This window comes from Haplochromis burtoni, unplaced genomic scaffold, assembly GCF_018398535.1.
Source record: "Haplochromis burtoni strain Fernald_Lab_line unplaced genomic scaffold, NCSU_Asbu1 Contig_21, whole genome shotgun sequence".
Lineage (NCBI taxonomy): Eukaryota > Metazoa > Chordata > Actinopteri > Cichliformes > Cichlidae > Haplochromis > Haplochromis burtoni.
Window position 1 is genome coordinate 3820826 of NW_024582382.1, and position 26620 is coordinate 3847445.

General features: G+C 38.0%; 2 protein-coding genes across 2 annotated transcripts; one reads left to right on the top strand and one right to left on the bottom strand.

Moving 5' to 3' along the window:
* Positions 1-982: 982 nt before the first annotated feature.
* Positions 983-8233, bottom strand: xab2 (XPA binding protein 2). The gene is made up of 19 exons (XM_005939861.3): positions 8096-8233; positions 7695-7843; positions 7413-7536; positions 7108-7305; positions 6658-6792; positions 6393-6557; positions 6087-6231; positions 5844-5995; positions 5606-5725; positions 5346-5477; positions 4892-5023; positions 4664-4777; positions 4394-4556; positions 4106-4296; positions 2951-3073; positions 2690-2861; positions 2280-2406; positions 2040-2149; positions 983-1940 (listed from the first exon to the last, which is right to left on the bottom strand). Exons 1-19 carry the CDS (start codon positions 8129-8131, stop codon positions 1879-1881), a joined length of 2550 nt encoding a protein of 849 aa, XP_005939923.1. The 5' UTR covers positions 8132-8233; the 3' UTR covers positions 983-1878.
* Positions 8234-11033: 2800 nt separating this feature from the next.
* LOC102293031 (myosin heavy chain, fast skeletal muscle) lies at positions 11034-21898 on the top strand. Its single transcript, XM_042218661.1, is given in 41 exon segments — positions 11034-11073; positions 11205-11427; positions 11562-11705; positions 11838-11994; positions 12196-12223; positions 12301-12412; positions 12490-12582; positions 12664-12727; positions 12823-12921; positions 13003-13106; positions 13216-13354; positions 13469-13587; positions 13702-13851; positions 13934-14104; positions 14227-14533; positions 14686-14759; positions 14848-14935; positions 15025-15142; positions 15261-15384; positions 15476-15612; positions 15712-15967; positions 16152-16394; positions 16517-16693; positions 16792-16937; positions 17233-17263; positions 17265-17324; positions 17412-17801; positions 18022-18148; positions 18254-18372; positions 18568-18764; positions 18857-19040; positions 19124-19289; positions 19500-19624; positions 19729-20037; positions 20126-20329; positions 20415-20540; positions 20628-20798; positions 20907-21011; positions 21102-21197; positions 21447-21578; positions 21769-21898. Coding segments are annotated over 40 exon segments (5814 nt in total). The 5' UTR covers positions 11034-11073; positions 11205-11223; the 3' UTR covers positions 21787-21898.
* The last annotated feature ends 4722 nt before the right edge of the window (positions 21899-26620 follow it).

Below are 26620 nucleotides of genomic sequence, written 5' to 3' on the forward strand. Positions count from 1 at the left end.
TTTAACTTGTATGTATTTGACTGTATTAGTCATAAACTACAGCACGTGTATGATCTTGGTCAATATATCCACCACTGCAGTGGGCCAACTCTTGGCCTATTGCAGACAGAATGCAGAGAACATTATGGACTTTTAGCTGTTAATTAATCAAAATACGTTTTGCTAAATCTGCTCTGAACATACAGATCTATATATATTATGCAGACAGATAGAAAACAAATATAGTAAACAATGAATCTAAGGTAAATGAAATTAGTAAAGGTATTTGTATTACTCTTTTACTTGTTGCCCTCAATTGTCCATTAACATGTGAAAGTAACGAAAACAATATTAAACTCAATGAATAGCTATATTATGATCTCATTAAATAACCGTTGCCTTACAAAGAGCTACAGCAGTAGATACAGTATGGTGATGTTAACCTTATTACCTCTTTAAAACAACTGTCACACAAAGCACAAAGACTGGAACAGAGCAAACATACTGGCAGACTATGTAAGAAGTTTCTAAAATAAAAACAGGCATAATTCATTCTGGGAAAAAAAAAAAAATTTGTTGGATGTTTATAATGAGACTCGAGGGATTTCTTTTCCATCTGCTTTTAAACCCGTGTTTTCTGCTGCCATCCACACTGGAAAACAAATCTTAAGAGTGCCTCATCATATGATGTTCGTTCCAAAAGCCCTTCAAGTTCTCGACTGCAGTAACTTTGTAAGAGGATTACCTCTCAGCTATTTTAATCTAATTATAAAAGAAACAATAATTCCCAGTCACAACCTTTTCCCCAACTCAATATGTTTAACCCTTTGGATGGGATGGCAGCAAAGCATAAGGTCTTTTCTATCAAACGCATAAATAATTCTATATATTTAATCACAAAAGTCATTCTTCAAACATCATTGGCTACTTAGTTCTGCTTCTAGTCATTTCTGAATAAAAGAACAAGAGTTCTAGAGGACTATACAGCAAATGCATCAAGCAGTTCAGTTTCTCTTTTAATTAGATTACTTTGAAAAGAAAACAGCTTTTTAATCAGAAGAATGTTGATGCAGGTTTAAAGGTATTCATCACTTCGATTACAAAGGCAGTTTTAGACATTCAATTTGTCACAGCCAGAGCTGCTTGCACAGAACTGAAAAGCACTGCCAAGAATGTGGAAATATGATTCAAAATGCTTCTCAAATACACCCAAAATACCACCATTTTTGTAACATTACTAGCAAAAAACTTTCAAAAATATCAATTAGCCCAGCAATCCTGCACTTATCACTGGGGGGGAAAAATCATTTAAGTGTAGAAACTGTTTAAGTGTACATGTACTACTTCAGCATGAAGATTTGGATAGTGACATTTGTCTACAAGTTAGAAAAGCTTTCCAGAAACTCTTGGCATTACAAGACACCCATCTACTGGTGAGCCTCAAGCCAACAATGTGAGGCTTGAATGCGCAGCTCAAGTTTCAAATGACTGAAGAGACATGCTCCTCCCCCATGTTTTTCTAGGGTAGAACTTCCTGTTTGGGAAAGATCCTGCATTTATTGGATTTAAAAAATGTTTTCACTGTTTCTTTCTTACATTTTATAAAAAAAACAAAAAGAACAGACAAACTATATCAGGTTTCAATTACAGTCATTGTGTTACTGCAAATAATAATTCATAACACATACAACTAAAAAATTATCTTGAGCACCAAGTTTGAGAAATACTGAAACCAAGTGGTCAAAACGAATATATCTTATATTATAAACTACACAAATCCACAAGGAAAACAAACAGAAACACCAGTGCTGCCATAAAACTACACATTTATGAATAGTTCAGTTGAATGACCACAAGAGGACGTAGAACTCAAATGTACAAGTCTGAGAGAATGATTGTCTAGTCATCTTTAAGCCCTCCAAAAACAGCTGTAGGGACGCTCTTCTGTTCAAGCTGCACCTCTGTAAAGCCAAGAGGAAAAAGAGGAATTCATTAAAATACCTCCATCGGAAAATGTTTACAAAAAATATTCTGAAAATTGTACTGTGTCTTTCACGCACCATCCGGTCCTTGGTCTTCATCTTCTTCATCCTCATCATCATCGATGTCTATTTCATCAGGATTGGCTTGTTTGGCAAGTTCTGCCAGCTCACTGCGAGAAGTGTCACTCCTGCATAATTAAAGTGAAAAGGATTCATGTGCCTCAGCTTCCTTTGGAAGATGAAGTTCTGTTATATTAAAAAGAAAAAAAAAAAGAAATCTACAGATACTTTTAACTTAAAAAATAATGAAGAACAAACCTGACAAAGAGAATCTTCTCTTTGGGTTTAGGCTTGTCCTGTTCAGCCTCTGCAGCAAGCTGTTGTGCTTTCTGTTCCAACATCTTCATATCATCAATTCCCATCTGGCCTGGAGCAAGATCTGACACTGAACACCAGAAACAGATGGTTAGACAAATGCAGAACCACTTGGAAAAAACAAAAACACACAAATAAATAAATACATAGAAAATGACACCTAAATGACCCTACGTTAATTCTTGAGTAGGTCTAGGAGGTTCCTTCAAGATTTGGAGTAAATACGGAGCATTCAACCATATCATTATAAATTGAAACATATCAAATAGCCAATATCTGATATAACACACAGTGATATTCATGTAACTACATCTAAATGGAGCACACTTTTAGGTTAATCCAACTTCTCCTACCAGTGCCTGTGGAGCTTGTTGTGGCCTTCAGCATCTGAGAGGACATAAAGTTGACCTGAGTGTTGTATGTAGCCTGGACACTTCGTTTGATCCTCAACATCTCTCTAATCGTGTCCTCATTTCCATGGCGGATCTCAAAATCTTTCCAGGTTTGCCAGAAATTAGCCGTCACCTGAAACGTCAAGTAAAAATTTGAAGAAATATAACCAAAGATTTTGAAGCAAATGTAGACAAATGACTAGAAGGGGTGAATTCACATACCCTTGGGTCACAGATCTGGGAGCAGTAGGAGTAGATTGCTCTACCACGATCAATCTCACCAAGTTTACTCTCCATGTCAGCAAACCGTAGACACATGTCTCTTGCATGCTCATCAGGAAGGACCTGGATAAACACAAACTGTATGAACACTGCACAGAACCATTTACCAAAACAAGGGATGCAACATGGTGTATTTTGTGAGTAACAGATCATGAGCAGAGGGGTGATGGGAAGTTTAATTTTGTAATGCAACTTTGTTCAGTAATTTAAGGTAACGAGTATTTTGTCCATCAGAATGTCAAGTTATTCTTTTTACATTAAGTATATGACTTCTGATCTTTGCATGTAATAAAAATGCTATAATTATGAACAACTTTACACAAAACAATGTAATAGGTTTTTTTAAGAGGCTGACTATTGTCTAGATTTATTATATCTGCAAAATGATAATGTGGTCAGTCATAAAATCAATTTTGCTCTTTAACTAATACGGATTATCTTACCAATTGTGGCTAAAATAAACATGATCATTGATTATGTTTTCATCAATTTAATGAAATTCCATATCTAGCGATCTATAAATGTAATATGACCTTTGGGGCGACTGTGGCTCAGGGGGTTGGGAAGCGTATCTGTAACCGGAAGGTCACCGGTTCGATCCCCGGGCTCTCTGTCCTAGTCGTTGTGTCCTTGGGCAAGACACTTTACCTTACCGCCTACTGGTGTTGGCCAGAGGGGCCGATGGCGCGATATGGCAGCCTCGCTTCTGTCAGTCTGCCCCAGGGCAGCTGTGGCTACAACTGTAGCTTGCCTCCACCAGTGTGTGAATGTGAGAGTGAATGAATAGTGGCATTGTAAAGCGCTTAAAATAATAAATGAATCATATATAATATATATATATATATATATATATATATACACACACACACAATATTCCAACAGTGGCATAAAAGTGAATTAATTTGGGAAAAATCTCATTTCTGGCCAGAAAAGTCCTGTGATGAATAATGACATTCTGGAAAATGAACAATAAAAAGCTTTATAGCATCACATCAGGGCGGATCTTGTAATTATGAGTTTCGAATTTAAAAAAAAAAAAAAAGATTACAAAGGATAATGCAGCTGAATGCAAGAGATAGGACAATGTTACTGTACCTCAATAGCCTTCTGGTAGATTGCTCTGGTATATGTAACTCCATAAATTTCAGCTGCTCTCTTGATGTAGATGTTAAACATGAGATGTCTCTCCTCAGTTTCTACTGCCTGTGTTGCTCTTTCATATACAGCCATAGCGTGTCGCGCCAATCCATACTCCTCCTCCAACTTGGCATACAGTAGATAAATAGCTGAAAAGAAAGCCATTGTGGTTAAGTACATTTTATAACGGAGGGGGGCACTTCAATGTACTAAATTTGTCAGTGTAATTCAACCAAAGATATTCACTCTTAGCAAATTTGGCTGGGCAGCCATCCAATGCCTGTTCAAATAAATCTCTGGCTCTTTCCAACTTCTTGCCCCCATATCGATCAATAAACTTGGTGAGGTAAGTGTTCCAGATGTCGTAAACATTTGGCCACTTGAAAAGAGCGATACCACGTTCATATGCCTGAAAGAAATATTAATAACACCATTAAAAAGAGTGCTACAGTTGACAAGGACAAATTGTATTTTGAAAATAAGTAGTGGTCTAGTTGATTAGCTACACATTATTACTTTAAAGCTTTCCTCAAAGTAGTTGTGCTCTTCAAGGAACATGGCGTAATTGATGATGATCTGTGGAGTGGCAATCCGGAGATCAATAATCCGGTCATAAACTGCTTTCGTAGACTGTCAAGAAAAAGAGAAAAGCTTAGACTTAACACATAAATGATTCTTAGACCAATATCAAATACTAGTGGTATATAGGTCCCAAACCATATCACAGAAAATTACTGAACATACCTGGAAAGTGCCAAGACTTTCCTCCAAGTCTGCCAGCATTGACCAGACCTTCAAAGACTTGTAGACTCTGTTTTGGACAGGCTCAGAAGCATCAAAGTACTCTGCTTTCTTGGATGGGATAGCTGTTGCTTTCTAAATAAAATAAATACAAATGGTTTCATAAGTTTTTAAGGTGATGCAACTACTGATATTACACCCTTTGCTTAAAACTGCCTTCGTAAACAACTGCAAATATTTTTACTCAGTGCCAGTGAAACTACAGCCTATAACTTCAGTTACCAGGTATTAATTTTAAAATATACTTTCAAAAGACATTTAAATAACAAGTCTAACAAATGTCTTCTTTATTTCACAAACTGGTCATTCCCAAACAATATATGATGCCCACAAGATGTTCCTAAATATGGCTCCAAAAAGGATCATGTGCATGATGTATATGATGCAGATCAGTTACCCTCAGAATTCGTAGTGCCTGTTCGTAATTCTCATGACGAAGTTCCATCTCTCCATATTCACACCACACTGCAGCGAGGTCATCCACCTGTTTGTAGTTCACCTTGGTAGCCTTCTCAAAGATCGTCCTCGCCTGAGTTGAGTTAGTAAATAAAGTTAGTAAACACAGGGAACTAATAATAATAATAATAATAATAATAATAATAATAATGATAAGAAATAATCTGAAACAGGTAAATTGAAGTTTAAATAATGACTTACATCATCCAGCTGCTCATTTTCCTCATAGAATTTAGCAAAGAAAACCCAGAGCGAGTGAGGTTTCCCTGTGGCCTTCATTGGATCAATAGTCTGGACTGCCTCAGTGTATGTGTTGATGATCTGTAGAAAATAGGGCTATTTATTAGTAATTCTTTACATGAAGGTAGTTTTTTGTGTGAAATGTATATATTGTGACTTGTGCACTGTCCCAGCCATTCTCAAAATATTTAAAACCCACCTGTCGTGGATTTCCGTCATACAGTTTTACCCGCTTGTGCCACTCATGAACATTATGGGGGTTCTGTCTCAGGAGTACACTGTTCAACAAGAGGGGTCGCCGGGCAATGAGCTGCTCAAAGCGGGCAAGTCTTAGCTCCAGGTCTATGTCATCTGAGTGGAGAAAAAACAAAGAGTAACGTACACATGAACAAAAAAAAAAACAAAGACAGTTATCAAGTTTAACTGATGCACACATACTCACCATCCTCATCCTGCCCCATCTCAGCTGTAGTTTCCATCTTAGCAGCGATCATGCTCTCCTCAAATTGAGCATAACTGTCAAATACTTGTGTGAAATCCCTTACAGTGACTACTGTAAGGATGGCCTCTTCATAGACATCACGTGCCTGAGGAAAAAAAAAATGTTTGGCTACAGTTGGACAAATTCACAGATAACAAATTATTTTAATGCAAATGACTCAACCTAAAAAAAACGTAAAGTAGAGATGTGTTTTAGTTAGTTAATTATATTAGGGGTGAAAATTAATGCTATTCAGAGGAAACACACTTTCTCAAAGTGGCCACTCCTGATGTAATAGTCAGCTAAGGAGCACCAAAGTTTTCCAAGTTGATCTGTGAAGCGAGTGAGGCCTCCTCGAATGATGGCTCCTACATTCAGAGAGGTCACCTTGTCAGGATTCTGGGAGATCAGGTCACATAGTTCATGCCACAGCTGTCCAAAAAAAAAGAAGAAAAACATTTTTTTTAGATTTCTTTTCATTTAGCTTAAAAGGCGGGAATGTTGAAAAGTGTCTGGAAGAATCCCGTCTTACTTGATAGTTAGACTTTCCCTCTTTGGACACAAAGTTTTCATCATTGACAACAGCTGCTAGCCGCACAGCTGCTTCATCGAGGCGGCCAACAGACCGCAAGTAGTCTATGTATTCCTCTGCATTTTCTGGAGAAAGCTACAAGGTATCAAGGGAAGACAGTAAGACATTAAACATTCAGAAAGAAATATTTTCGCAGGTATTCTGTCTGAACAGATTAGGGAACTTGTCTATCTTTTAAAACTTTCTTAATCAGCCATAAAGCTTGTTATTGAATGCTTGTAAGGTCTTTTGGATAACAGCTAAGAATCTTCAGATGCTACAGACAACATTTATGCCACAGAATACACTTTGAAAGATGACACCTGTAAAACAAAAATAAAATCAGAAATCACCTTAACATTTTAAATGACAGCTGCTGTATGGACTTAAGGTTGTGCAGTATGTTCTCACCTTAAGGTACCTGCGGTACACTCGGATGGCTGTCTCAGGCAACGGCAAGTCCCGGACAAAGCGGAGATACAGAGGCCAGATGCGTGGGTGCTGAGTTACAGGAAGAGCTCTAAGTGCTCGGTCAAATGTTCTACGACTTCTTGTGATCTTGCATTGAGACACAAGGAACTGACAGTAATCCATCCATATTCTAGGCATCTAGTTTAAGCAAAGACAAATAGTTAGTTTTATGCAAAGCTCTTGCAGACCAAATATTACTTTTATGAGTAAAGTGGCTAAGCATCAAGTTCTATAGGAGGTATTACCTTGTGCATGAACACTAGTGCCCTTTCATGACAGTTATTGACTTCTTCATAGCCTGGTTCTGTGATACATTTCCCTTTGACTTGTTTTCGCCTCTCTCTCAGATAATTGTACCACAACTTATAGCTGCAAAAATGAGTGGGAAGGGTGGTTAGACACTCGGGAAATACTTGCTGCACAGAATCTTGTAAAATAATGTATAGTCTATGGGTTTTGAGTTATCCGTTGCTATTGGCTTCTCAGCACAATGTCCACAATTTTGTTGTAACGGTCTTGTTAGTTACCTGCCAGGGAGTTCTTTTAGAGCCCGCTCATATATCATATTGAGGGTAGATTTTGGTCCATTCTGTTTGAATTCGATGTAACGCATCCAGCACTTGACTGAATATGGATTCCTGATGATCTCCTCTTCATAAGGTAGATCGTCGTCCTCCTAGTATCCAAAAATCAAACAGCGGTGTTACTATTGTAGCGATTTTTCATAGTTAATAAATCATAAAAAGATCATTTCTTTGTTTCAAATGTGTAAACACAGTCGATTTGGTAAAACGTATCTCTGATTTCAAGTTTTATCAAACTTCCACATTAGCTAGAATAAAGTTAAAGTTCATGCTAGCTACCCAAAACCTCTAATCAACAAACACTAACAAATGTTCTGTGAAATAAACGGTGTAGTGTAACTTACAAATATGACATCGGTTTTTCCGTTTAATGTTTTCATTTCTTCACAGAAAAGGCGGCTGTTCCGGATAAAAGCTATGCTAACTTTAGCAAGCTAATACTAGCTTGCGTACCCAAAGCGTGTAACCCTCACAGGAACTTCCGGTGCCAGAGTTCACGAGCCCGAGTCACAAAAAACTACAAACGGCGCGATGTTTGTAGTTCAGAAGAGCTCTCGCGTACATTAACCCAGAAAAATATGTTTACTGTTTATTGTGTCTAAAAAAAATCTACATTTAATATCAAACGTCTTCTTTCGAGTAAGTTATCTGACATTTACAGCAACAGTGTCTCTCTTTTTGGCACAGGAAAATATAACTTTATTAACTGAAGGAAATTAAATCCAATATAAAAACGCAATGACAGGTACATTTAAAATCTAGCAGATAAGCATTGTTTTAACTATCTGAGAAAGTGGTTAGCCATATGCTTGAATTTCAGTCTTGAAACATTTTCTGTAACTGTTTTCTTTAAATCATGGTAAGTGAAGCTCTGCTGGTAAAATGTTTTCTGTCAGGACAAGGCAAATAATAGTCCTAAAATATGTACAGTGCTTAAGCAGGTCATTAGGCCATACTGTGTAGGCTATCTTATATCAACATGTAAATCACTGTAGTAAAATGATTACGGACTTGGGTCTCTAAGGACCCCAGGAATAAACTACTGTAAGAAAACACCATCTTGCAAAATGTTCTCATGATCTCAATCTGACCTTTTGTTAAAATCAAGGGATAAATGTACTGAATAAATACATTTGGTTCAAATATAGTTTTTTTCTCGTTGCACATGAAGCATCTAATATGTTTACAAGGAGCTATAAAAATTGCACAGAGTGACGAAACCTGCCTGCACCTATGATTATCGACTTAAAAGTTACAGAAAGGTATACCTTTGGGATCTGTGAATACACAAGTTAATAGAAATCCAGTTAATGAAAACAAAGAGCAAAATCTATTTATTTTTGCGGGACTTTTTTGTTTGTTTGTTTTTTACAAAAGCAAACATGCCATAATGTTTTATAGCTTTTAATAAACAACACCAGTTTCCCCTTTTTGACTGATATAATTATCTACACCATCATAACATCATCCCAGTCCTTAAGTTATTATGAACCCAGTTAGATTTATATAGTTCTATGTCAAGTTAAAGACATAAAAAAAAACTGTGATTCTCCATTTTGTTTGTTAATTCCTCTGAGTGGCATTCAGGCGGCTGTCAACCATTTGGGAGATTATATAGATTATTCTACTTTGGGGACTATGCTACTAATGTTTTAAAATGAAAGTCACACAGTTGATCAAGGGCACCATATTTCAAAAAGAAAAACAACATCAAATGTAGCTTGAAGATAAAGATCTTTGACCAAGGTTGTCTCTACTTACCCACACTATTAAACATGTTCATAGCCAGGGAATGGGAATTCATTTTGGAGGAGCACCTAAGAGGTCCTGGTGTACAGTTGCAGAACATTGGCACATCTCATATTCCTCTAATAAAACTGAATGTAAGGCCTTTTCCGTAAAGTTCAAGTGGTATTACACATTGCCTTATAAGAAGAACATTTGCCAACCAGGCTGAGATAAGACCTATAATAAGTCCCACTCAGATAGATATGCCAATGCACTGCAACTGTATACCAGCAACACATGGAGGCTTCTCCAAAATTAATTTGCATTCGTACTAAGAACATGTTTAATGGTGTGGCTAAGTAGTGACAACCTCTCACTATAAAATAAAATAAAATAAATATTTCCCAAGATTCAAACTTTACCTGAGTTAATGATTTATTGGTTAAAATCCATGCTTAAAAATATGTTCATTGAGTAGCATCTATTTTAGTGCATACTTTAGACATTACACTTTTTATGAGCTAAAATAAAGCTATTGACAGTGCTTATTTAGAACATATTGCACAATATTACCAACATAAAATTGCATTATCTTTAAAATTGACATATTTTCTATGAGGGGTTTACTTTTCTTGTTTTTGAGTCATGTAAATGATACTACATTTTACAGTATTATAAATATCTGAAATGTGGACAAGCTATGACACTCAATACCAATGACATTTCAGTACATCTTTCCAAATGGAAAGAGGTAATGGGTTTAAAAAGGGAAGTCAAAGCAACAACTCCTGTAATAGATTATTTACGTTTTCAAAATGGCTTTAATTTGATCTTTTTTTTTTCATTCAAAAAAAAGGATGTCATAGAACATACAATGTCCCATGCAATAAAGGAACTTGAAGCTGCTTTATTTGCCTATTTATTTATTTATTTGTATTTTCAATCTTACTATACTTCCATAAAATTATTTTCCGGCTTGACTGATTAATTTATATTTAGTTTTCCTTTTCCTGTATTGGAACTATTTTCTCATTTAAGCAAGATAAAATCTGGTACACAAAAAGCTGAGTAAACATAATATGTCACAAGAGGGGTCTTAAATGACAAGGATGCTTGACCAAATCGAGAGGCAGACTGCTGCTGACCAAGCTGTTTAAGCCTGTATAAAAGCAACTACTTCAGTCTCGTCGGAGAACTGAAAGGCATCCTCAACAGGTCAGTGCTTGTTTGTTTATTAAACTGAATTAACTTTTACTCAAATTTATCGTACCCTTTCTTCCATTTTTTCAGTTTAGCACTGGTAAAGGAAAGGAAATATCAAATGCTACTGATTTACTGATCAAATAGATTAAATCTTTGATTAAGAGTTGAAATGAAACAGTTGAAATGTTGTGTATGGATTACTGAATGTTTGAAAACCGTAAAAAATTATGCAACCAAGCAAGACTGCTTAACTAAAATTCTGTGTGATGTGACTGCTGTAGGTGATAGCAGTACAAATATGTTGACTTTGTGTTTTCTTCCATCTATATTTTCCTTTAAATGCATCTTCAGATAACAACAGATCAGAGCCACTCAGTCGGGATAAAGTGAGGTGAAATGTGTGTTAAATAACACAACTCCCAAATGGTTATAATGTTCATTAAAAAATATTTCCAAATTATGTAAAACTATATCACAATTAAACATGTCCCAACTCATTCATATTCCTTCTCCTTTTGTCAGTTACCACTAAAGTGCCAAAATGAGCACAGACGCAGAGATGGAGCAGTATGGCCATGCGGCCATTTATCTCCGCAAGCCAGAAAGGGAGAGGATTGAGGCCCAGACTGCTCCATTTGATGCCAAGACGGCCTTCTTTGTGACTGTTCCTGATGAGATGTATGTCAAGGGGAAACTTACCAAGAAGGAGGGTGGTAAAGCCACTGTTGAGACACTTAAAGGAAAGGTAAATGAATATTCATAAAAGATTCTAACTTCAACAATTCTAACCCTTCAACTTTCTCAGGAAAACAGATAAGATTAATGTTATATATTAAATAATGTACTTATCAATTTTTTTATTGTTTTTTTTTTATGTAGACAGTCACTGTAAAAGAGGATGACATCCACCCCATGAATCCCCCAAAGTTTGATAAAATTGAGGACATGGCCATGATGACCCACCTCAATGAGCCTGCCGTGCTGTTTAACCTCAAAGAGCGTTTTGCATCATGGATGATCTATGTAAGTGTTTAACAAACATTTAATAATGGTGTTTTCTGATCTCTACTTTTCAGTACCGGAGAGAACTCATTACAATGATATAGATGTTCAGTGTGGACACAATGACATTTGTGAACTTACTCTGCTTTCCAGACTTATTCCGGCCTGTTCTGTGTCGTCGTGAATCCCTACAAGTGGCTTCCTGTGTATGATGCTCAGGTTGTCGTGGCATACAGGGGCAAAAAGAGGATTGAGGCTCCACCCCACATCTTTTCCATCTCTGATAATGCCTATCAGTTCATGCTCACTGGTATGTCTTATTTTAGGGGATATACTAGTATATAATATATATACTATATATATATAATATATATATATATATATATATATTTAATATATATTATAATATATATATATATATATATATATATATATATATATATATATAATATAATATTTGATCATTTGTGGTTTTAAATTAACAATTAATTTAAGTATTTGTTCTTTTCAGATCGTGAGAACCAGTCTATCCTCATCACGTAAGTAATATACCAATACATGAATGTCACATATGAAAAAACACAATAAAACTCAATTCAACTCTTTCTTTAACTAGCGGAGAATCTGGTGCAGGAAAGACTGTCAACACTAAGCGTGTCATCCAGTACTTCGCAATAATTGCAATGACTGGATCCAAGAAGGCAGAGCCTACACCTGGCAAGATGCAGGTATAACTGCTTTTACTTGGAAAAAGTAAGTAAAGTTTTTACAATATACCAACAAAGGTGTAACATAATTTTTCTAGGGTTCCCTGGAAGATCAAATCATTGCAGCTAACCCACTGCTGGAGGCATATGGTAATGCCAAGACTGTGAGGAATGACAACTCCTCTCGCTTTGTAAGTGTTGGAACAGAAAAAAATACCAGGTTTTAAAGCAAACTGTCAAAATAACTGTTAATTTAAATCTGATATGTTTAGGGTAAATTTATCAGAATTCATTTTGGAACCACTGGCAAGCTGGCTTCAGCTGATATTGAAACATGTAAGTTTTTTTTTTTTTTTACATTTTATTCACTGTTGCTGTCTGATGTTATGAAATCTGCATGCTTTTGTCTGACACTGAATTTTTGGTCTTAGATCTGCTGGAGAAGTCCCGTGTCACCTTCCAGTTGTCTGCTGAGAGGAGCTACCATATCTTCTATCAGCTGATGACAGGCCACAAGCCTGAGCTCCTGGGTAGGTACTGACAGCTATTTGTACCATGAAGCTGAATTTAGTTTCATAACATTTATTCATGCATTTCTTCTGGTCTTTCAGAGGCTCTTCTGATCACCACAAATCCCTTTGACTATCCAATGATCAGTCAGGGTGAAGTGACTGTCAAAAGCATTAATGATGTGGAGGAGTTCATTGCAACAGATGTAAAGACTCAGTTCACTGCAAATATATATATATATATATATATATAGAGAGAGAGAGAGAGGACAAAAATATCACAATGTTAATTAATACCTTTTATGTGCAATTCAGACTGCAATTGACATCTTGGGCTTCACTGCTGAGGAAAAGGTGGGAATCTACAAGCTGACTGGCGCTGTGATGCATCATGGCAACATGAAATTCAAGCAGAAGCAGCGTGAGGAGCAGGCTGAACCTGATGGCACTGAGGGTAAATGAGAAAAATCTACTAAATCTGTTGATTCACAGAAGATTACAGTCTAACTTGGGCTAACTAAATATTTTCCAGTTGACCAAAAGCATTAAATTTCTATTTATCAATCAGTGGCTGATAAAATCGCCTACCTCATGGGTCTGAACTCAGCTGACATGCTGAAGGCGCTGTGCTACCCAAGAGTTAAAGTTGGCAATGAGATGGTGACTAAAGGTCAGACCGTCCCACAGGTAAGTGAGTAAAAGTTTTAAAATATTTGCATTTTGACATATGAACATATACTTTTATCTATCTATTCATTTATTTATTTTTGAGAAAAACAAATTAAAATTCTCTTCTTCCAGGTCAACAATGCTGTCTCGGCTCTGTGCAAATCTGTATATGAGAAAATGTTCTTGTGGATGGTTATCCGTATCAATGAGATGCTGGACACAAAGCAGCCCAGACAGTTCTTCATTGGAGTGCTGGATATCGCTGGGTTTGAGATCTTTGATGTAAGTGCCTAAGGAATATTTGAGTATTTTTGAAGAAAAACACTCTTTTGCAATGAAATTAAATACCTTTGTACTATTACAGTTCAACAGCTTGGAGCAACTCTGCATCAACTTCACCAATGAGAAACTGCAACAGTTTTTCAACCATCACATGTTTGTCCTGGAGCAAGAGGAGTACAAGAAAGAAGGCATTGAATGGGAGTTCATTGACTTTGGTATGGACTTGGCTGCCTGCATTGAGCTTATTGAGAAGGTAAACAGCTGCTCAGGAAGAAATGTACATGCTGCCTCCATAAAATATTAATATATTATGTAACATATGTTGCATATGTTATCTCTGTTGAAATTTTAATATGACATGTACCATTTTCTCAGCCAATGGGCATCTTCTCCATCCTTGAAGAGGAGTGCATGTTCCCCAAGGCCTCTGACACAACGTTCAAGAACAAGCTGCACGATCAGCATCTTGGCAAGACCAAATGCTTTGAGAAACCAAAGCCTGCAAAGGGCAAGGCTGAGGCACACTTCGCTCTGGTTCACTATGCTGGTACTGTGGACTACAATATCACTGGCTGGCTGGACAAGAACAAGGACCCACTGAATGACTCAGTTGTGCAGCTCTACCAGAAGTCTTCAAACAAACTGTTGGCCCTCCTGTATGCAGCCCATGCTGGAGCTGATGGTAAGAAACAAAAGTGCTCACAAACTCCTGTGTCCAGTACAGATAGTATGTATCTGTCTAATAACTATAATGTGCATACTGTAGACTAATATGTATACTGTGAAAAATATTCATTAAATTCCAATAATGAAATTTACTATTTATGAAAACAGAGGCTGCTGGGGGTGGCAAAAAAGGTGGTAAGAAGAAGGGTGGTTCCTTTCAGACTGTGTCTGCTCTTTTCAGAGTATGTATAGATTTGTGTTGCAGGAAAAATAATTTTTTACTCATATTTAAATATTATTAACCTATTATCTAATGATGTTGATCTACAGGAGAATCTGGCCAAGCTGATGACCAACTTAAGAAGCACTCATCCTCACTTTGTCCGTTGCCTGATTCCCAATGAGTCAAAGACCCCAGGTAAAAAGCCCACAGTCCTACTGACTGCTCAACACATTACACAGTGACATAAATAAAGTTTTGAAACATTATCAATTTCTGACTCTCAGGTCTTATGGAGAACTTCCTGGTCATCCACCAGCTGAGGTGTAACGGTGTACTGGAGGGCATCAGAATCTGCAGGAAGGGTTTCCCCAGCAGAATCCTCTATGGTGACTTCAAGCAGAGGTGTCAATTTGAGTTTAAGAGTGGCAAATTAATTTTATCTTATTGAAAACACTTTTGTGAAGAACATCATACCAAAAGATGAAATGCCTATGAGTAAAATGATGATTCTCTCTTGAAGATACAAAGTGTTGAATGCCAGCGTCATCCCTGAGGGACAGTTCATTGACAACAAGAAAGCTTCAGAGAAGCTGCTTGGCTCCATTGATGTGGATCACACACAGTACAAGTTTGGGCACACAAAGGTACACCTCATTATTTTAATGAGTGTAAATAGAGTGTCCATTTGCACAGCACTTATTGTTATTATTTAATTATTTTTCCATAACAAAATAGGTGTTCTTCAAAGCTGGTCTGCTGGGCACTCTTGAGGAGATGAGAGATGAGAAACTGGCTGAGCTGGTGACCATGACTCAGGCTCTCTGCAGAGGATACGTCATGAGGAAAGAGTTTGTGAAGATGATGGAGAGGAGGTAACATTATTATACTAAATTCTATTGTATTCTCTTTTGTATTGCTTTCCTTCTAAGATTTACTATACTAACAGTAACACTCTCATGTTTGGTTTTTAGAGAATCTATCTTCTCCATCCAGTACAACATCCGTTCTTTCATGAATGTCAAGAACTGGCCATGGCTGAAACTGTACTTCAAGATCAAGCCTCTTCTGAAGAGTGCTGAGACTGAGAAGGAGTTGCAGAACATGAAGGAGAACTATGAGAAGATGCAGACAGACCTGGCTACTGCTCTGGCCAAGAAGAAGGAACTGGAAGAGAAGATGGTCGGCCTGCTGCAGGAGAAGAATGATCTGCAACTTCAAGTCGCTGCAGTAAGTAATAAACAAAAGAACAAATATATAATGCCTATAATCTCTTGTATGCATATTAGCTGATTCTGACCGTGTATGTGGCACAACAGAGTGTAGATTTTTTTAAATGAATAATGAGCAATTGCCAAGACACACGACATGACAACACTAAATTATACATTGTTTTCTGTTCCATGTATTATAGGAAGTTGACAATCTCTCTGATGCTGAAGAAAGGTGTGAGGGGCTCATTAAGAGCAAGATCCAGCTCGAGGCCAAACTCAAAGAGACAAGTGAGAGACTGGAGGATGAAGAGGAAATCAATGCTGAGCTGACTGCTAAGAAGAGGAAGCTGGAGGATGAATGCTCTGAGCTGAAGAAGGACATTGATGACTTGGAGCTCACCTTGGCCAAAGTGGAGAAGGAGAAACATGCCACAGAAAACAAGGTTCAGTTTATCTATATCTGAGTTTTTTTTTAAAAAGACACCTCTAAATTAAAATATATTAATTCTTTCCTGAGATATAGTTTTTAAGTTATATTTAAATACATCCTTTGTACAATTCTTAGGTGAAAAACCTGACAGAGGAGATGGCATCTCAGGATGAGGCCATTGCCAAGTTAACTAAGGAGAAGAAAGCCTTACAAGAGGCCCATCAGCAAACACTGGATGATCTCCAGGCAGAGGAAGACAAAGTCAACACTCTGACCAAGGCCAAGACAAAGCTGGAACAGCAAGTTGATGATGTAAGAAAATATAATCATATTGCTTTTTTAATGGAAAGAGATTTAGTCTGAATCATTGTCTTTCCAACACACTTGAATCAACTGACATGACTTTATAGCTTGAGGGTTCACTGGAGCAAGAGAAGAAGCTCCGCATGGACCTTGAGAGAGCCAAGAGGAAGCTGGAGGGAGATCTGAAACTGGCCCAGGAATCCATAATGGATCTGGAGAATGACAAGCAGCAGTCTGATGAGAAAATCAAGAAGTAGGGCTTTTTTCCGTTATTACTAGCAAAGTTTGTTTGTTAGATCGTCCACTCCATAAATGTAGACTACAAAAAGTCACCTGCAGCTAAATGTAGTGCTGTAAGATCTGACATGTTTATGCCCTACTTTGTCCACAAATCTCTAATGCCGAACAATAATGTCATCACTCAATGACTTCATTTCTTAACTATGTTTTTGTGAGTAGCAGCGAAATGGTAAGCTTTCTTTACTTCAAAGCTTGCTTCACATGTTCAAATCTATAATACTGAATTTGTTCTTCTTGTCCTATTACAGGAAGGACTTTGAAATCAGCCAGCTTCTCAGCTAAAATTGAGGATGAACAAACCCTTGGTGCTCAACTCCAGAAGAAGATCAAAGAACTGCAGGTAACACTGTTATAACTCAATAATATATTCACTGAATCTAAAGCATGTTCAATGGGTAATGTCCTTTTCATATTATCATTGCACTAGGCTCGTATTGAGGAGCTGGAAGAGGAGATTGAGGCTGAGAGGGCAGCTCGGGCTAAGGTAGAGAAGCAGAGAGCAGACCTCTCCAGGGAGCTTGAAGAGATCAGTGAGAGGCTCGAGGAAGCTGGTGGAGCAACAGCTGCTCAGATTGAGATGAACAAGAAGCGAGAGGCTGAGTTCCAGAAACTGCGTCGTGATCTTGAGGAATCAACTCTGCAGCATGAAGCTACTGCAGCAGCTCTCCGTAAGAAGCAGGCTGACACTGTTGCAGAGCTCGGAGAGCAGATCGACAACCTCCAGCGTGTCAAACAGAAGCTGGAGAAAGAGAAGAGCGAGTACAAGATGGAGATTGATGACCTCTCCAGCAACATGGAGGCTGTTGCTAAAGCAAAGGTGTGGGGTTTTTTTAGAGTACAAATTTTGTTTGAGCATTTAAAAGCAGGTATTCATGAACTGTTAACATGAATAAACCAAAATTATTTTAGTTACAGTTACTTATTCTAAATTTAAAGTACTTTTCAAATTATTGTCAACAGTTATATATTTATGTGTTTATATATGTAATTAATTGCAGTACATCTCTTTTATAAATAACATGTGCTAATCTTCACAGGGCAACTTGGAGAAAATGTGCAGGACTCTTGAGGATCAACTAAGTGAACTCAAAGCCAAAAATGATGAAAATGTTCGTCAGCTGAATGACATTAATGCCCAGAAGGCGAGACTTCAGACAGAGAATGGTAAGTGATGTATAACATGGCGTTATCAGTAAGTGACCAAAAGCAACAAACAATCAGTGGGGGAAATTAAATAACCTGAGCTTAGTACATGTGTGTTAACTACAGGTGAGTATTCTCGGCAGCTTGAGGAGAAAGAAGCTCTTGTTTCTCAGCTCACAAGGGGCAAGCAGGCCTTCACTCAGCAGATTGAGGAGCTGAAGAGACACGTTGAGGAGGAAGTGAAGGTCTGAATTATTTTCTCTCTTCTTTTTTGTCATAGCACTTACTAATTTAAACACATAAGTTTTAAATCAGCTGGTCTGTCCTCTAATTTGGTTCCTAGTTGTTACCATTTAAATTTCTCATCCTCTCAGCATGAGACTTTAAGATTGATTTAAACATTAAAGTTGTCCACCTGACATTGATTGTCTTTTCAACAGGCCAAGAACGCTCTGGCTCATGCTGTTCAGTCAGCACGTCATGACTGTGATCTGCTCAGAGAGCAGTTTGAGGAGGAGCAGGAGGCCAAGGCTGAGCTGCAGCGAGGAATGTCCAAGGCCAACAGTGAGGTGGCTCAGTGGCGATCCAAATATGAGACTGATGCCATCCAGCGAACTGAGGAGCTGGAGGAGGCCAAGTAAGTCACCATACTTTCATTGTTTAAATTAGTGTTGAGACTTAAAACTAACCAATTCAGACTTAATCAAAACAAAATTCTTTTAACAACAGGAAAAAGCTTGCCCAGCGCCTGCAGGAGGCTGAGGAATCCATTGAGGCTGTGAACTCCAAGTGTGCCTCACTGGAGAAGACCAAGCAGAGGCTGCAGGGTGAGGTGGAGGACCTCATGATTGATGTGGAGAGAGCTAATTCTCTGGCTGCCAACCTTGACAAGAAGCAGAGGAACTTTGATAAAGTAAAGTTTTAAACATAACCAATATCATCAAAATAAACATTCACGTATAATAACAACTAACTAATAAACCTATATTAACATAGGTCCTGGCAGAATGGAAGCAGAAGTATGAGGAGAGCCAGGCAGAGCTGGAAGGAGCCCAAAAGGAGGCTCGTTCTCTCAGCACTGAGTTGTTCAAGATGAAGAACTCATATGAAGAGGCTCTGGATCATCTTGAGACCATGAAGAGAGAGAACAAGAACCTGCAGCGTATGTCAATAAATAAAATGATATCTTATGAGGGTTATCCTCTGACCTTTATAAATGTACTTTATAGAACCCATGTAAATGTTGTCTGTTTGAAAACTGTATTTCGGAAGATTCTGTGAGATTTTGAATCTAACTCTAATTGCTGTGAGAACAAATATTACTTTCAAAGTGCTGTTTTATTCCTATTCGTTTTTTATTCTTATTCTGTAGAGGAGATCTCAGATCTGACTGAGCAGATTGGTGAAACAGGAAAGACCATCCATGAGCTGGAAAAGGCCAAGAAGACTGTTGAGACTGAGAAGTCTGAAATTCAGACAGCTCTGGAGGAAGCTGAGGTATTTTATAGAAATTGACTTTGAAAGAAAGCAAAGGAAAACATGTTTTATCCACTTTATGTTGAAATGATTTTTTTTAACATAGCTGTTTAAATCATTTAAAGGGAACTCTGGAGCACGAGGAGGCCAAGATCCTTCGTATTCAGCTTGAGCTAAACCAGGTGAAAGGTGAAATTGACAGGAAGCTGGCAGAGAAGGACGAGGAGATGGAGCAGATCAAGAGGAACAGCCAGAGGGTGATTGACTCCATGCAGAGCACCCTTGATGCTGAGGTCAGGAGCAGGAATGATGCCCTGAGAGTCAAGAAGAAGATGGAGGGAGACCTGAATGAGATGGAGATTCAGCTGAGCCATGCCAACAGACAGGCTGCTGAGGCCCAGAAACAACTGAGGAATGTCCAAGGACAGCTCAAGGTGAGTTGGTAGATTGTGTGTGTGTTTGTGTTTTTTAAATTAACCTCCAAGCAAACAATGATAATATCTTTTGTTTGTTTGTCCTCAGGATGCCCAACTGCACCTGGATGACGCAATCAGAGGACAGGAAGACATGAAGGAGCAGGTCGCCATGGTGGAGCGCAGAAATGGTCTGATGGTAGCTGAAATTGAAGAGTTGAGAGTCGCTCTGGAGCAGACAGAGAGAGGACGCAAAGTAGCTGAGCAGGAGTTGGTTGATGCTAGTGAGCGTGTTGGACTGCTTCACTCTCAGGTTGGTATTATTAATTTAAAAGAACTTTGTGATTCCATTGAGTAAGAGTCACATCATTAAAATATTGTTTTCTTGTTTCATTCAGAACACCAGTCTTTTGAACACCAAGAAGAAGCTGGAGGCTGACTTTGTCCAGGTTCAGGGTGAGGTGGATGATGCAGTTCAGGAAGCAAGAAATGCTGAGGAGAAGGCCAAAAAGGCTATCACTGATGTAAGTTAGTACTTTACAAGCCTTCTTTTCTTTTCAAAATTTTTGTTCATGCTTGATCAATAATGCCAACACCACCCATACTTTCAGGCTGCCATGATGGCTGAGGAGCTGAAGAAGGAGCAGGACACCAGTGCTCACCTGGAGAGGATGAAGAAGAACCTGGAGGTCACAGTCAAGGACCTGCAGCACCGTCTGGATGAGGCAGAGAACCTCGCCATGAAGGGTGGCAAGAAGCAGCTCCAGAAACTGGAGTCCAGGGTATGTACTCTATATAAAGTCCAGCTATTATTAAGTGTAACACTTTGATTCTCTGATAAGAACTCATTTTTCTCTGTACTCTAACATTTATTTATCATGGCATTAAAGGTCCGTGAATTGGAAGCTGAAGTTGAAGCTGAGCAAAGACGTGGAGCTGATGCTGTTAAAGGAGTCCGCAAATTTGAGAGGAGAGTGAAGGAGCTCACCTACCAGGTGATTACACATTTACCTAAATATCTATTACATTTAAGTTCCTAAATTCTTTCTTCTTCAGTCGTCAGTAACAGTTTGTTGTTTATGCAGACTGAGGAGGACAAGAAGAATTTGGTCAGACTTCAGGATCTGGTGGACAAACTGCAGCTCAAAGTCAAGGCTTACAAGAGACAGGCTGAGGACGCTGTGAGTAAAATGGTTTTTGATTTTACATATAGGAAGCACAACTTCATGAGAAATGACACAGGCAGAAATTATCAAACACATAAAGAAAGAGAGATGCAAAAGGGACCAACATCTCATGAGAATTTCATGTCAATAGCACTTTTAGAAATATATTTACTTTGAAAATGGGTGACAAGTTCAAAACTTATTTTACCTGCTGTATGATCAGATATTTTTTTAAACAATGCAACATACTGTAACACTGAATAGGAGGAACAGGCCAACACCCACATGTCCAGACTGAGAAAGGTCCAGCATGAGATGGAGGAAGCTCAGGAGCGTGCTGACATTGCTGAATCTCAGGTCAACAAACTGAGAGCCAAGAGCCGTGATGTTGGAAAGGTAATTCATTTAATTTGATTTTACACAAAATGTACCTTTGTTTACTGGTTTTGTTCTTTATAGTATCCCAAAGTATTAATTTACTAGTATACAGACCTTTAATTTAAGGTGTAGACAATAGTGCAACACCACATGGGACCAGAGTTTTTAATATGTGTTGAATAATTATGTTTTTCATCATTTTTTCCAGGGTGAAAAGGCTGAATAAGAGACATCTTTTGGAATCTTTTGACAGTGTTCATAAAATATGAACTACCTGTTGAACTGACAGCTGATAATGTATTAATTCAATAAAATCTTAAATTATGATTTAATGATATTTATTCAGCATCATTTATTGTCTATTCTATGAAAGTCACATTTCGATATGCAATGTCTGACACAGTAGCTTCCTCAGAATAATAATGAATTAGGACATTGTCCTGGTTAATTAGGACAGCCCTTTTGCTGAGTGTTTCCAAAAGCTTTTTGCATTAGAGATAGCTGGGTTAACATTTGTCAACATTTACTTCCATAGCCATTAAAAAGGCTTTCGGTGTTATACATAGTATGAATTAAATATTTTATTTGTATGTGATGAATGCTCATAGTAAATATATACACAGACATTATCATATAATGACCATGGTGTAGTATGAATGGTAATAAAGGAGGTCCTCCTTAGGAATATTGTAAAACTTATAAAATAGAGTTAAAAGTCCAAACTTTATCCTGTCCTTCGTTTTCTCCAGACCCGTCCCATCGGCCGTATTAGAGTAATTGTCGGGCCGATTATGGCTCCTAAGCCTGACACTCAAGTCTTTAGTTAGTTCTTATTGTAGACTCTATAGTATTCACACTCAAATTAAGCTGATGATGCCTTATTTTGGCTTCTTACTTCCACACTATTTTCAGTTATAAAAATATTCCTTCATACAGACTAGTGTGTGTTGATAATAAGATGTCCAAATGCGTCTTGTAACCAAACTTTAATGGGTACATTTAACAACAAATGCCAAAAAGCCATCATATGTTTTCGTCTGGATAGTTTTTTCCCACAGTTGCATTGCTCTGGGATGGTATCCAGCTCAGTTGAAAAAGGCAAGGCAATAAAAAAAATACAAACGGAAATCTACAGTACACTTACTAAAAGTTCAATTTCAAGGAACTGCAAGTGAACATAAAGCTGTATCTTTGATGTAATACTGTTATAACCGAAAGTATTTAACTTCTTATACATTTAATTCTCTCTAAATCACTAAGGCTAAGACTAATCACTAAGGCTCTGACTGTGGAAAGTTAAGCATGCCATACTGTCTACTATCTCCATTGAAGCAAAGCATTTTGAAGCTGCTGGCAAACATGAGCAGTACATAAACAAAATTGTCTTTTTACTGTAGCAAGGAAACACAGCTAAAACATGCATGCCAAAACATTTCCCAAAGGTTTCTTCAAACACTTACAGTATGAGTAATGCATTCTAAATTAATTTGTTACACGAATCACTGTGTCTGTCACAAAGTAAACCTGGGCATGTGAATGTGGTTATAACACAAGCCACACATTACTGATTAAATAAGCCAATCACACAGGGCCACGGACCACCTTATATGTACTCCAGAAGCCTCCGTCATCTGTTTATGCTTACTGACACATAAGGCCTCCCAGGCCTTTCTATTTTTAATCATGCTGTGCAGCTTACCTCGACTAAAAATTTGACAAGTCATCAAATAAGTCATACTGGATCCAAATAAAATCTGATATCTCCCCCACAGCACATCTCATGACCATATTAAACATGCAGTAATTTAAGGTTGATGATGTTGTATTTCTATAAAAGCAAACCGGTAATTAAAGCCAGTAAACCAATATGTATGCATGAGTTCTTTCACTCGACCCAACTAACTCCACCATAATCCTCTTGGAATCCCCTTAATGTGGAGGCCTAAGAAAATACATTTAGTGTATAATTTAGTGTGTTTTTAGTATATACATGTGTACACACACACACACACACACACACACACACACACACACACACACACACACATATATATATATATTAGAGATGATACGATACCACTTATTTATGTCCAATACCGATACAGATATCATAAATTTGGATATCTGCCAATATGAATCCTATATAGTCTATTTTATAATCAGTAAAACTGTTTTTTTAATCTCTTGCTGCATTTTGTATAACTTCATACAAAAGAAAAACAAAAACACTAAAGCTATTCTATTATACTGCACCCAAAATATTTTGCAGTTCAGCAATACTAATCTTTTTATTTAAACTTTTAGCAGAACTTTAAAACTGAGTATTTAAAGTAATCAAAAAGTAATTTAGAATGAAATTTTATGCAGATTTCAAAAACTCTTTGGGTCTGAAATATCAGCACAAAATAATGTTTCTATTCAACAAGTATGGGAAAAAAGTGTTTTCATATTTTTTTAAACCATGAAAGTGTTTGGCCATGTTTTTCACAAAACTAAAACATCACTACTTTCATGTCTAATTCTCTGTAATGAAGGCGGAGTAAACTGGATCTGCACTCTGTGCCCAGTGAATGCTCACAAGGCAGGGAGAACAAATTTACTTACCTTGGCACAACAACTGGTTTCGCAGTATGTAGCAAGGTTCCAGATGCTTTCAGTGTGAACTTCAGACTGCCGACAGGTCCCGCACACAACAGCTGCTCTTTACTGGATCGGATTACTTTTGTTTTTTTCTCCCTGGTATCCGGTATATATATATATATATATATATATTAGGGGTGCAACGATACACAAAATTCACGGTTTGGTACGGTTCGATATTTTTTCGATATAAAAAAATGTTCATGCCTTTTTAATTTGTCATTTATTAAAATTATAAATATATATTTAACTCAAAAGTAGTTTTTAAATTTAATGTTGCTGAAACAACAAAATAATAAAAAAAAAATCTATCTGATCGAGGAATCACTCATCTTTGGAAAAGACAGTTTATTACAGAGAAATGGCTCTTTCTAAAATAAAAGCTATACTATACGCTTTTTCTGGGCTATATTCTCAGCAGCATATTAAACATATCACGTCCCCATAAGGAGAAACATGTGCTAACGGCTGTCTAAATCAGCGGTCCCCAACCTTTTTTGCGCCACGGACCGGTTTATGCCCGACAATATTTTCACGGACCGGCCTTTAAGGTGTCGCGGATAAATACAACAAAATAAAACTAGTACCGGTACCGAAAAAAAGAAGATTTATTCATAACACACGTGAAAAGACCCAGGAAAACCAAGTTAACGATAAAAACGATGACAAACTAATGCTGAAAACCAATAAAAACCCTGAAAACCATACATTTCACACCTGAGCCTTAACTCTCGCGGCCTGGTACTAAACGACTCACGGACCGGTACTGGTCCGAGGCCCGGGGTTGGGGACCGCTGGTCTAAATGACTCGGGTAAAGTTTGTAGCATGTGTGCTTGTTGTTTTTGTCTGCTTCCATTTGGATGATGTCAGAGTAAACGTGCGGTCATATTCGTTGTGTTCCCACTAGTCCTGTCAGCGTTAATCTCGTTAAAATAACATTAACGCCATAATGCGGCAAATCTCCGTTAACGAGTTACCGCGGATCGCCCCATGCGTGGGGCTGGACGCCGTCAACAAGCTAACGCACTAGTTCCCACCAATTGAGCATTGCGTGGCACATCCGACATGCTGTTTTACTTTTGTCCATGACGCGCTTACCATCAGGGTCATGCTTCACATGAAAACCAAGATAGTTCCAAACACCAGCTCTGAATGAGGGTGGGGGAGGTTCAATTTGGGGTAGCGTTGAGGCAGTTGCCATGTTGCAACAAGCTTAGCTTCTGTCTTGCTAGCTTGCGCTGCGCTCAGTGGATCTGCACTCGACAGTGCAGCCTAGGCGGAGTAGTCGAACGCAGATCCACTGAGCGCTCAACACAGACAGCATCGTCAGAAGAAAAGTTGATAAAATAAATCAAAAATTTTGTATTGTTCAATACACATGCGTACCGAACCGAAAGCACTGTATCGAACGGTTCAATATCGATGCGAGTATTGTTGCACCCCTATTATATATATATTTATATATATATATATATATATATACACTTCAAGCTTGGGTCCTCTACCAGAGGCCTGGGAGTTTGAGGGTTCTGTGCAGTATCGTAGTTCCTAGGACTCCGCTCCTCTAGACAGAGATCTCGGATGCTGTTCCTGGCACTGTTGTGTTCGTTGTCTTCTGCTAGCGAAGATTTATGTCAATTTGACAAGCTGAATGCATTCTGTACTGTACAGGAGACACGGCACGAGATTGATTGAAAATGGTACACAGCTAATCAGGAAGCAGAACACAATGAACCAAAATTGCACCAAATAAAATCCACGAAACAGTGAGGCTGCGAAAAGTGAATCGCAATTTAGCGAGGGACCACTGTAATTGGCATTCCAGGAAATCTTGCATTGGCAAAAGTTCCCCTTTGCTTGGAATGCAAAGGGCAATTAAATGCGTTATTGTTTTAACACATTATTTTTTTCAAATTAATTAATTGTAATTAACCAGTGGGACCAGTCAAGGCACCCATGGTGACCCTGTCTACTGACAAAAGTGCTAACAATGGGCACAAGTGCACACTGGCAAGAGAATAGAATACCCCCCACCAAGGCTGTAGAAAAGCAATACCGGAAGAACATGTGGAAGAAGAATGTTACACGTAACAAAATTCTCATTGGCTAGTATATCTAAGAACACACCACAGCAACTTCCCTGAACATTATTCAGTAACCATCAAAGTGGCAGACATTCAAGGACAAGTTCAAGTATGAACTGTTGGACAGCACCAGGCCTTGACATGATTCACACCTACTGGCTAAAGAAACTAATTGCACTTACTGAATAGAAACTAATTGAAAATAATGAGAGTCAAGCAGCACAAAAGAACCAGCTGCTAATGGATGAGACACACCTGGCTTACTGAAGACCAGAGTCCTATTCTCCAAAGATCCCCAGAAGGAAACAGTCCCATCCAACTACCAACCAATATCC